General features: G+C 38.1%; 2 protein-coding genes across 2 annotated transcripts in view; one reads left to right on the forward strand and one right to left on the reverse strand.

Annotated features, from left to right (window-relative positions):
- LOC134669624 (A disintegrin and metalloproteinase with thrombospondin motifs 7) overlaps nt 1-4,757 on the forward strand; it is a 128,739-nt gene extending 123,982 nt beyond the window's left edge. Inside the window, exons 17-20 of the mRNA XM_063527282.1 lie at nt 343-457; nt 821-980; nt 1,315-1,460; nt 1,791-4,757. Of these exons, the coding sequence (XP_063383352.1) occupies nt 343-457; nt 821-980; nt 1,315-1,460; nt 1,791-1,925 (556 nt within the window). The 3' untranslated portion in view covers nt 1,926-4,757. The remainder of the gene's footprint in view (nt 1-342; nt 458-820; nt 981-1,314; nt 1,461-1,790) is intronic.
- A 1,453-nt stretch (nt 4,758-6,210) lies between these two features.
- Nucleotides 6,211-12,953, reverse strand: LOC134669649 (G kinase-anchoring protein 1-like). Its single transcript, XM_063527324.1, has 7 exons — nt 12,811-12,953; nt 10,109-10,294; nt 9,083-9,196; nt 8,555-8,738; nt 7,354-7,659; nt 6,513-6,652; nt 6,211-6,379 (listed from the first exon to the last, which is right to left on the reverse strand). Exons 2-7 carry the CDS (start codon nt 10,259-10,261, stop codon nt 6,293-6,295), a joined length of 984 nt encoding a protein of 327 aa, XP_063383394.1. The 5' UTR covers nt 10,262-10,294; nt 12,811-12,953; the 3' UTR covers nt 6,211-6,292.
- Between the last annotated feature and the right edge of the window lie 25 nt (nt 12,954-12,978).

Genomic DNA, 12,978 nt, shown 5'->3' on the forward strand with positions numbered 1-12,978 from the left:
GGGGTTTTTTATAAGTTTTCGTGTAGGAGCTTTTATTTAGTTTTTTTTTTACTTTTCTCTTGTGGTCACCACATCTTGCAAGTATCATATTACTGCACCAATAATAGATACTTATTATTGAAAATGAAACTTTTGCGTAGGATTTCTAATCTCTATTAGGTACTTTTTACTTCCTTTGGCGCTCATTTTGTGAATCTACCGTTAGCGGTAGGTCCCCATTGGTCTCTATAATAGGTCCGTACAATTCTTCAGTACTTTTCGTTCAAACACGGCTAGATTTTGTTAGATTTTCTGAGCCAGACTAAGGGTTAATATTGAATGTTTTTATTGTATTTCTTTCAGTAATGCTACTCTGACCGAGTACTTTGTGGCTGGCTCCCAGGCGATCTACGAAAGAGACCGCGACTGGGAGAAAGTGCAGATAGTGGGACCGATCCTAGAGGATATTAAAGTTTATGTAAGTACCTACTTTATCCACAACTAACTGGTGAGAAAGCTTGATGATTATGTAAAAGTGCACACAAATAAATAAAAATATAAAGAAATAGACTTAATGAAAACCACAAAAATATAAAACATGACGTTTTAAAATTGGTACTTAAACAAATATACTTATTTAGACACTAATACCTACTAATTGAATAAATTTACCGTAAAGCGTAGGTAGGTTTATCGTAAATCGTTAAATGTGTTGAATACCACTAGTGATGTGCAGAAATATAAGTACTTAGATATACCGGAAATTCTCGTAATTTCCCGGTAACGTACGAAGTAAAAAGTGTAATTGTTTCCACTTGTTTTATCTCGCGATTTGTTACAGCAACGAATTTACCGCGGCAACCATCGCAACCCCGGCGTGAACTACCAGTATACCGTCAGCAAGAGATACCGGTACCGGCTCAGCGATTGGTCGCCGTGCAGCGCTACATGCGGTCGCGGCCGCATGTACCGCCAGCACGAGTGCGTCACTGACAGTGGCCGTGAGTACCTACATCTAAATACCTACTAGGCTAAGCTTCCTACCTATCGCACTTCCGAAGGTAACTGTCTAATGTTTCATTTAACCTAACCTAAAGCGTTTTACCGGTATATTATGGGCAATATCGGTCATCGTCACTAGCTCAACTTATTGTCATATCTTGAATACACGTGATGCTACCGGTATAGCTCACGGTATACCGGTTCAGCGAATGATTACCGTGCATACAAGTAAAAGTATTAGTATAAGTATTGGTCATTTTTTAATCATTGCTCTTTAGGTACTCCACTTGCGAAAGTAAAGTTACTCATTATGATTTTCAATATTGTTAATAGACAAGGTGGATCCGTCACATTGTGACCAACAAGAGCAGTTCAGCAGGGAGGCGCTCGTGCAAATATGTATGCGACCGCCGTGCACCATGCGCACGCACTGGCGCGTCGAGTCGTGGCAGCGGTGCAACACCTCCTGTAGAGTACCGGTAAGGGTTTGGCAAAACCGGTAATACTCTCCTAACTCAGCATACAGTCGAAGATGATTTTCTACGCATGCACGATGATGGTTGAAAATCTTGTTAGAGTAAAATGTAAATATTAGGCCCACATAGCCATTTTAAAGGGACATCCATTTATAGATTCTGTATAATAATATTTTTTTTAGTTGACGACCCATTGAAACTGTTACATCTCATACCCACCGAAGTTCGATAGCTTATTAAAAAACATGAATTGAAGGGTAGCGCAAATTGCTTAAGGTCAAGATGATGACTGATAATTTATAGTGTAATGTTAATAGATTTTATTTGTTATAGGGGAAGGAGCCAACGAAGAACAGACGAGTTTACTGTGTGGACAACCTGACGGGCCAGCGGCGAAGTGACGCCGACTGCGACCTCGCTATGAAGCCGATGTCGACTATCATCTGTGCTGACATACCACCATGCTAAAGGAACCTTGTATAAGCAATGAGAGCCAGTACAATGTACCTTACGATATGAGGGTCTTTTTTATCACTTACAGTGGATAACTCAGGACACGATTGGGTGCGGTTTCGAAGTCAGTAAGCTCTTTAATGAGTTCACGGCACAATTGTTGCCAAAATCGTCGTGTAACACGAACAAAAACTTTGAGCAATTAAAAGTCTTCAACTCAATCTGAGTTGTGTGTTGTGTAATGAAATGAAGTGAATTAGTGACACTAAGGACAATGTAACTTTATAATCGTGAAATCGAAATGAACATTCAGCGAATACGCGCTAGTGGACTCGTTATGTGAACCAGTGAAGTGTTTTTGTGTTTGGAATGTAAAAACCCATCGAATAAAGTTACGCGTTAACGCTATGCGTGCCTTAGCTTCGGACGAATCTCGCAGGGAACCCACATAAGGCCGTTTCATTTCATTTATTTATAGCAATTAAATAAAATGAAATGAAATTTCCAATACGACTATACTGCCATATTACATAAGAAATTACTAGTTTTAACATAGTCTTCGCTTAGTTATTAAACTACTAATACATAATTATATTTTCTGTAACATCAGTATTAAAATGGTGTATTTATATCTTTAAATAATTCAGATAAACGTAATGTGCGAAGTAATTAGATACTTACTTTAAATTTTGGACCAAAAATATCTTAAGAAATCAAATTCACGTTGCCATAGGTAATCGCGATTACTGCCAATTACTTTTGTACGACTAACCCCACTTGCATTAACTATAATCATCTGTGCTATACTACTATACATACCTGAAAACCAGAACAAGAGTAAGAAAAACTCTGCTACTTTTAGACTAAGTTGTTATAAAAACAGCAATATCTTATTTTATAACCTGTACCTGTAATAATTTCGCAGCCATTCGGGTAACCATACCCATACCCAAAGGGTAAAACGGGACCCTATTACTAAGACTCCGCTGTCCGTCCGTCCGTCCGTCCATCTGCCACCAGGTTGTATCTCACGAACCGTGATAGTGACAGTTGAAATTTATACAGATGATTTATTTCTGTTGCCGCTATAATAACAAATACTAAAAAGTACGGAACCCTCGGTGGGCGAGTCCGGCTCGCACTTGTCCGGTTTTTTGTTACCAATTTCGAGAAAGACGTAAATAATAATTTAAGATTAAAGTTTTTGCAAGTGTGAGATATATTAGACGTAAGCTTTACTGTATTGTCTCCAATCAGTGTTTCATACATACATACAATATTATTAAGATCAAATGTATATGTAATAGGAATAAGTGCATTTAGTAAAGAAAATATTAGTTGCAATCTAGGACCGATTACCGGTATTATTTTCTTTACCTACAATATAACCGCTATTTAATCTAATTATACAGCATTACTACTACAACACAATTCGAATCATCGCGAGACATCTCATATTAAATTAATACCGGTAATGGTTCTTACTCTAAATATGACAAAGCCTATGGGAACTTTAATCGCTAGTCAAATCAATGGCATATGTCCTACGCGATGCGATCTGGTCAGTAAAAACACTGTCTAATGCTCATATCCCTATTATAATATTGTAAAATTCACATAATCTGATTTGCAGTACCGGTATGTTAATTGAAAATTCAGAACCTGTGTATTAAAATCGGTAGAACGAACGAGTGAACGGTAAAACAAACTTCGGTACCAGGACGGGGCTGGATAAAAAACTGTATACCGGGACTTCTCAAAACAGTACCTACCAGTAATGTAGGGCGACAAATCCTAAGACCATCGCATCTCTTAGATAATTAATTTCGCTATTTGGGACACTCTGAACAATTTTATTAACCTCTTCATTATTAGTTTGTCCTGTCGTTTTTGTATAAGCGACTTAACTGTTACCTGCATTTTTGTGTGTACCCTGAATTTTGAATTCATGCCCGAGAGCAAGTGCCTAGTAAGATTAAGTATACGTGTCCGTTTAGTTTTCAAGTGACTATGCATAATTGTAACGGTAGTTACGTTTTATTTATCTTATACGTATCTATTTTTTATATTACTATTTGAACTTTCTAAATAAGATGGTGTTAAAATACAGAGCTCACTACAAAAGGCCGCCTCTTCCAGTAACTCTTAACCACACATTAGGTAAAGCCTCACGGCCTTACCTAGCTACTTATAGTACGGTACTTATTAAGTATGATAATTCAAATAACCTTCTATTAGATCAGAATTGCATTTGTTTTCCTTCGTTCAATTTTCAAACAAAACTAAATCAACCCTATTTTTTCCACTTCAGATTAAAATTTCACAAGCATTTTTTTTGCTTGTATGGCTGGGCTATAGGAGGTTAAATCGAAATAAAAGGAGGGTATGATATCTTATGACATACGTCATAAATCCAATATTAGCTGAGTTAAAATATCGATGTCTTATCGCCTGTACACTCTCGAGCACTAAAAATTCCTTTGAGTCTACCACTCGCTCAATATTTTTAGTGAACTATAATATTATTGCCTAGGAAATAAAGATGACGGCTGGGAGAGCTGCCAAAAGCATGAGAAGTGGCGCCCTCTGAAGTGAGCGAATAGAAGTTTTAACACCATTCTAATAGTTACTGATGTTTCAGTTCTAAGATTCGTCAGGAAACTTTAATTTTGTCGATTGATTCATATACACAATTTTAATTTCTGTGGAGCTTGATAATTGCTGTTAGGCTGACGTAATTTGTATGTAGATAATGAATAGATTTTTTACATAGTAGAATGTCACATTGATGTATTAATTATAATTGTGTATGTAATTAGACATGGCAATAAACTGTGCATTGTTTTACTCCTGAATTTTATTTTTACCTCAGGTTTTGCTTGTGACCGAATATACCGGTACCATTGTCAGAATCGGGGCTCAGATTTCCGGTACCGGGAATTCCCGGCACTTCGCCACTTTTCGGTACTCGAGACTATTTTATTATTTTGCTATTAGTACTTACAGTACCGAGATGTGACATAAACATTAGAATATTGGGATGAATGTATAGAATGCGAATGGACTGAAAAAGAAATATCTCAGATCTCTTTTACTACATGGAGCAGATTAGATAACTCAGTCACCGCAAATTGGCGGTAAGTACCTAAATAAGGCCTGTGTCCACATCCTTATAAACAAACGGTAACAAACATCATTAACTCTAAAAGTCGTTTTCTGTGTCTGAGTTCGCATGTCACTATATTTTATGCTGACTGTACCGCAAGTGATATAAACAAAAATAAGCGTTTAATTTTTTCATACAAAATTTATTACGAAAAATCATCAATTGTTTTAAAATGTTTCTAAATCACAGTGCTTCTGAGAAGAAATAATATTACAACTAAATGCAAATTATTCCCTAACATTTAAGAGATCAAAACAAAAACGGTGTTATATTTCGTACAATTTAAAACCTCCTAACGTATAGTTTTGAAAACGAAATTATTTTAATGTTATAAGCGATTACTTTTAATATAGTTTTATAACTTTAAAGTTTATAATCATACATATGTATTTTAAGTGTTACACGTAGAACATAAAGGCTTGGCCACATACAGAGCGCGACGCAGCGCCGCGTCCACGCCGCGCGACCGCGGCACATGCTAACAGGTTACCGACGTCAAACAGACTGCGTCCCGCCGGTATCACGCCCCGCTTCTGTCGCGCCCCGCGCCGCGCGGCCCCTTGCGTCCGCGCGGCGCGTGCGCAGCGCTGCGCCGAGCGAACGCGGCGGCCCGCCGCGTCGCGCAAGGTCAGTAGGATCGGACGTTAGGCAGCGAGCGGTGCGCCGCGTTCCCGCGCGGCCGCGCCGCGTTCACGCGCGCCTTGAGGGCGTGTTGAGAGCGTGAGGCCGGCGCGATCGGCGCGCGCCCTGTTTGACCAGGCTTCGCGTCGGCATCACGCGGCGCGGACGCGGCGCTGCGTCGCGCTCTGTGTGTGGCCAAGCCTTAAGCATACTTTCGAACATACATAGAAAAAAAAACTACCATGATCTCTGCTAAATATATTCGAGGTTGCGATAGGATTCTACTTCTAACATAATTTTAGTAAATAAACTAAACTCTTAATATGCTAGAAGAATAATATTTATGAAAATAATATATAAAACGTACTAAATAGGTTTTTATGTAATACTTACTACATAAATACGTATCCTATAATATAACTTAATGTAAATGTATGATATATCGCAAGAATGGCAATATTATTAGCGATATGATATAATCATTATACAAATCAAGATACTTAATAAAATTCGTTTCTGTAAATTAGGTATTTATTTCTATATCTTTTACTATCACTTTTTTTTATATATATTTTATAAATTAATCAACCTCTTCTCAGGCAGTTCCGGAACTTGATTCTTTTGTTATTAAGGCTTCGGCGGAAACATCAAAACGTATGTTTTTCTTCTTTGCGTTATTTTTCTGAAACAATGTGTACCGAGGTTGACTGAAGTAGCATGAAAAATACAAACGTTTCCGAGAAAATACGATGGAAAACAATTATGCACTAGGTACATCTGTAGCACAGATATGGATATGATTGCAGAAATGTTACCTTATCTTTAGCCCTGGGGTCCCCGTTCTTGGAGCGCTCCTTCTCGAGGTCTGTGTGGAGGGATTCTATCTCGGCCGTCAGCTCGTTCTGGACGGCCCTCAGCCTTTCCACTTCTACCAATACTTCCGCTTTGTCTTTCACTGAAAAAAAGTCGTGTCTCGTTAGTATGTTTGAAATTGTTGAATTCTTTCAAAGAAACGCCTATCGCGCGCGTCATCGTAAACCTTGTAAGAATGCACGAAGGTTGATATTGGGCTGTAGCCGCGAGCGTCAATTGACGTCCTTGGCGGTTAAAAGATTAGGGATTGGTTGTACCGAACCGCATATCAAAAATTCACCGTTAAAACGTTCGCTTAGTTTTATTGTATGAGATACTTCATAGTCCGTCTATTCTGATTGGCGTGACTAGCCCTAGAAGTATCTTCTTAATAAGTTCCGCAACAATATCAATAGGTTATCCCCGCCTGTGGGAATTTTTATCTCATCTGTTACACAGCTAGGAATAACCTCATTCACTTTAATAGCTGTTCTTAAATATGTTTTCAAAAAACCGGCCAAGTGCCTGTCGTACTCGCGCTCGAAGGGTTTCGTACCATTACGCAAAAAACAGCAAAAAAAAATCACGTTGTTGTATGGGAGTCCCATTTATATAGTTATTTTAGTATTTGTTTTTATATCGGCAACAGAGATATTATATCATCTGTGAAATTTATCACAGTTCGTGAGATACAGCCTAGTGACAGACAGATGGATGGACAGACCTGTGGAGTTTTAGTAATAGGGTCCCATTTTTACTCTTTGGGTACGAATCCCTAAAAAGACCTATAGATAAGATACTTACTTTCTCCCTGCCCTAATATACTGCATAACTTCTTATTTCTAGACTTGACTGTTAATAATTCTTTTTTCAAATTCATAACCTCCTCCTTTAGCGCATGTATCTCTTGATCTTTCTTTTCCAAAGCATCAACAAACTGTGCCTTCGTTATATCCGGGGTGTGGTGACGGGTTTGTGACTTCACCCTGTCTATTATTTTGTCTTTTAATAATTCGTTCTTTGTCTCTGATTTTACTCTTTCAAAGAACTCTGTGTCGTCTTTAGGCTTTTCACTTTTGGTATCTGTTGGTTTTTCGTCTTCTTGGCTTGCTGGAAATAGGTAAATTGTAGCATTAGTTCTCTTAAACATACCTACGTTTAGAAGTCAATAATATATTTATTTATTTATTTAAGCCTTTATTTTTCCTTAAATAGTATTTCATTATGATGTTGTTGTTTATTTTACTATATTAAGGACCCCTTTCGGGTATAGGCCTCCTCCAAATCTTCCCACCTTTTTCGGTCTTTTGCCGTGATGGAGTCAATAATACCTAATTTTAAATAGTTTTTAAGCCCGCTCCACACTCGTCCGCGAATCGCCGCGCGATTCGCGCACGAGTGTGGAGCGGGCTTTAGAAAACAAGTGAGAAGAGTGGCCAATAGAAACAGCTGGAGGAGACCCTTGCCAAGTGGCACACTGAGCTAAGAGACATAATCTAACTCAGACTAAATGGGCTTAATAGATAGATAGATAGAATACCAGTATGAGCATGCAAGCATGTTTTTGGCCAACTTTGGGCTCCGTCTCACTTTGGGTCACTGAGCCAACACAGTAAGTTTTTGGGCTACAACCAGGGCTCGGAACCGGTATTTTTAGAAAACCCCGAAATAGACAAATATTTTGAATTATTTTATGCTCTTTACGTAGGACTGAATCATGTATTTAGGTAACGACTTTGTGTTATAAGATTGTTCGATTAAAAATGAAATAAGCCATAGAACGAAAAAGAACGCAATAATACCGGTATTTTTGTATGGAGCAAATACCGGTTTCCGAGCCCTGGCTACAACAAAGAGTTGACTTCATCGTTTTTAAACGACACGTCAGTGGCAAAGCATACGGTCCGCTTCATGGTAAGCAGTCAGTGTAGCCCGTTGATGCCTGCATTTCTGGGTGTTACCTGCGCGTTGCTGAACCTATAACAAAACTCCTTTCAATGCTTACTTTTAGATTCATCACCAGCCACCATGTCATTAAATTGGTCCAGGCTCATGACATTCTTCTTTTTTTGCTTTTTTGTGGATGTGCGGGCTGCCTCTTCTTTCTTCTTTGTATTTTCTGCTTCTTTCTTTATCTGCTGATAAACATCTTTCTTTTCTTCATAGTCTAATTTTGAGAGAAGAATAGCCTGAAATGAATAGCCAGATTTATTTTAGTTGTAAGTATAAAATGAATTGATAAAATTTTGCTTTACATCACATTCAGCTACTGAGCAACATCTTAAATTTGTATTGTCATAATGTTATATTTAGTATTTACACTAGAACCATCAGCCATCTAGTGACAATACAGAGATAAATACAATACAAAGATAAAAAGTTAGTGACAATAAAAATAATAAATTCATGTGGTTTTCACCTATTAATAGAGTGATTCTTGAGGAAGGTTTAGGTGTATAATTTGTTAAGGTTTTGTGTAACCCGTGTGAAGCCGGGGCGGGTTCCTAGTTTCCAAATAAAACAGCTGATTTACCTGTTGCAGTTCTTCTTCAAAATTACCATCCACTAGTTGTTCATCCTTCTGTTTCCACTGTTCCCACTGGTTGGACGTTTGAGCAGTCTGCTTAGGCTTCTTTTTTTTAGCCACCTGGACAACATAAATATCATCATCATTTGTTTATTTCAGTCAGGGGTATATGCACACATAATAACTAGTTACATAAGATCAAGTAACTTTATTCCACAAGTTACAACAGTGGTCCTAATTCAAATTCCAGTAAAACATGTATAAGTATTTTTCGGATTGGGTCAAAAACAAAACTGTTTTCGCGTCTTTCCTGTAGAGATACAGAAGAGTTAAGGGCTATAAAGGTTAATTTTCTTATTTATTATACATTTTTCTCTCTTGTGGGCAATAGTTAACAGCTTGTGGGCATGTAAGTAATGATTTTATCATAGTTCTCTAAATAAAAGGAGGACCTTTTCACGTGGATAAGGGTTAAATAAGAAAATTAACCTTTATAGCCCTTAACTCTTGTGTATCTCTACAGGAAAGACGCGAACACAGTTTTGTTTTTGACCCAATTATGTTAAGTATATAATATAGAAAGAGCATAACTGAATCTAAGCTCCAAAATAAATGTAACAAGTACAAAGCATAGAGGTTTGTTAAGAATTAATGTTAAATACTGGACCATAGTTGTACTTGAGAACTAGTTACCTGATTTTACAGTACTTATAAAAATTTTACTCTTTATTTCAAAAATGATTTAGCAAAGATAACAAAGAAAACTCTTCATCTATTTATATTTAGATTTTGTTAAGTGTCTCAACTGACTCAAAGTCATACAAGAAGAGGTTTTGTGGGAATTAAACTCATTAAATATTTCAGAACAGAATATACAAATTTAAAACTAACTTTTATTAATTAAAAGCTATAATAATGATGATGTTGAGACGTGACTACAACCAATTATTTTCCCGAAACCGATTTCCGAGTAAAAACACAGTAAATTTCATAGAATACAAGTCAATAAGTGCTAAATGATCACAAACTTACCTGAGTCTTAGCTGGAACAGGCTTTGCTTTTTTTGCAGGCTCTGCTTTTTTAGCAACGTTGTTCTTGTTTTTCTTCTTCTGATCATCCGAGCAATAATCTTCGCCTTCCACCATAAGCCCCGCGAAGCGCGATTGAACAACAAGACCGGCCATTTTTCAATTTTATATTCTTAACAAATTGTAATACTGTAATGAAGCATAGATGGCATAATAGAGTTTATATTAATAACATAGTGTTAACATAAAACATAAATGAAAACTTGATATAAAACTACAGCAGTAAATCAAAATTTACACAAAAATACATGAATTCTTATAAGAATATTCAGTAACAAATAGAATAAATTTAAGAAACAAAATAATAATACAGATACAGCCTTAATAATAATAATAATAATCGTCGGTCGGAGTGGTCTTCGTCGGTCGGAGTGGACCCCAAGGGGACCCGCAGGACTCTCAGCTCTGGCTCGCCTTCATTGGCCGTCCAGAGAGGAGTCGCTAGAGCTATATGCTCCAGGGGTGGAAGTGTTAAAGGGCATAACGCCGCGAGTAACTTCGGAGAAAGCGCAGCACCACCTCTCGACACCCCTGAGCCGCTCACGCCGGTGTTGCACCTGGCCGTCTTTACGATGGCGCATCAGGTGCCCATCTAACGAGTGGCGAGTCACCACCTGTCTCGATAACTTGTGTAAGCAATGTTATGGCAGGTGTCCGGACTTCTTTGCAATAGCCCAGTCTTTTTTCCACCCAAATTTAAACCATAGACCAGTATTCTGACCATATTCTTTACAATAGCTTCCAATGCCTGCTGAAACCGGTTCACGGGTATTTATTGATGTACCCGTGAATGGGTTCCAGCAGGCGTTCTACATGACATCAAATCTCTCCAAACGGCCTCTACGTGTTGGATCCATATCCCCACGCACGCCTTATAAATGACCGGGCTCGAAAGACCCGAGAGTTTTAAAACGGAGATACAAATAATAATAATAATAAGCCCCCAGGGCAGCTTGTGGCGAGCTGAATGGGAAGTGACGTCCCTTGGGTCCCATACCCCCGAGAGTCGGTCAGGCCCCTCTCTCCAGCTTGCCTTCATTGGCCGGCTGGAGTGAACACTGAGCAGGGGCCGCAGGACTCTCACCTCTGGCTTGCCTTAACCGGCCGTCCAGAGTGGGGTGTCAGAGCTATATGCTCGCAGGGCGGAAGTGAAACATGCCTAAGACGCGAGTTGGCACAGTGGCTGCTTACAGCCACTGGGTAGAAAGCGGTGCACACCTCTCCACGCCCTGAGCCGCTCACGTGATGTTGTCCCCTTGTCGCTCCGTGCGAGCGGCCGTTTTCGGGGACCCATGTTGTGAGTTGGCGAGTCACCACCTGGCCCATTTTTTCATGTTTTTTTAACATATGAGCAGGGCAGGTGCCATAGTCTCCTCCATAGTCCCGGTTACTAGCCCACTAACAACACAACGCAATAGCCCGGTTTCTTTTTGTACCTTTTCTTGCAATAGTCCTACACTAACCGGGGCTTGTCCTTGGGTGCACTACTATAGTGCAAACAGGGATAATCGTCGGTTGGTGTCACATTACACTTAGAGTAAATTGTCTTATTACAAGGGGCCTCTACGTGTTGGCTTCGGCCCCACGCACGCCTTCCAAATGCCCGGGACCCCATGGTCCCGAGAATTTGTAAAAGACAGACATAATAATAATAATAATATGTTTATTGCTTTCATATTGGTGTTTATACAGATGTTCTTAACTAATAATGTTCCACAATATGACACCCTGTAAGGGTATTGCAATGTTATCTAACACATAAAACAATTATACAAGTTACAGAATACACAACAAATAGTAGTCGCAAAAAAATTGTTTATAGTATACATATGCCTATTTATGGTATTTATTATCATCGAAAAATTCTTGTATAGAATAAAAACAATTACTTATTAAATAAGTTTTTAAGTGACCTACAAATTTCTCGTATTTAAATTCTTCTGCTATTTCTTTAGGAAGATTGTTGAAAATTCTTATAGATATGCTATAGGGACTTTTATTACTCATTTGTAAATTACTGGCAGGAAGGGCAATCTTATTTTGATTTCTTAAGTTCAAGTTACTAGTATGACGGTCTTTAGTTTTCCTATATAGGTCGGGATGTTTTCGTACAAATTTGCATGTTTCTAAGATGTAAAGGGATGGTAAAGTTAAAATATTTAATTTTTTAAAGTAAGGTCTGCAACTTTCTTGATTTTTTATGTTACTTAATATTCTAATACACCTTTTTTGCAGTATGAACAAATCTACACTATTTGTGCTGTTACCCCATAATACAATCCCGTATTGGAGCCATGTCTGTGTAAATGCGTGATAAGCACTAAGAGCTGTTTTCAAGCCTGAAGTTTTTTTAATATTTCTGAGGGCATAAGCAAAGCATGATATTTTTAAACTAATTTTATCTATGTGTGTTTTCCAATTAATGTTTTCGTCAATATTTATACCGAGAAGATTACAGTTTTTTACGGGTAAAATTGGGTCGTTTAGGTAAGTAAAATTAACATCTAATGGATTCCGCTGATGGGGTCGGAATTGGATTAAATTTGTCTTTTTTAGATTTAGTTGTAGATTATGGTCGGTGAGCCATTGTATTACGGTATCAAGAGTACTATTTAATTTATGAGTTAGATCTTTGCAATACTTACTGCTTAGCTTTAAACTATTGTTCCTTTTTCTTGTTATGTACGGGTAGAATTTAATGTTTAAAGTGTAAAAACAATGACGGCAAAGTCGGCAAACCGTAATTTGTAGACGCAAGGAATTGAAGGAATACTTGTTTCTGTTGTTTCAGTGTTACCATACCATCTTACTCT

The sequence above is a fragment of the Cydia fagiglandana genome, chromosome 12 (assembly GCF_963556715.1).
Source record: "Cydia fagiglandana chromosome 12, ilCydFagi1.1, whole genome shotgun sequence".
NCBI classification, from domain to species: Eukaryota; Metazoa; Arthropoda; class Insecta; order Lepidoptera; family Tortricidae; genus Cydia; species Cydia fagiglandana.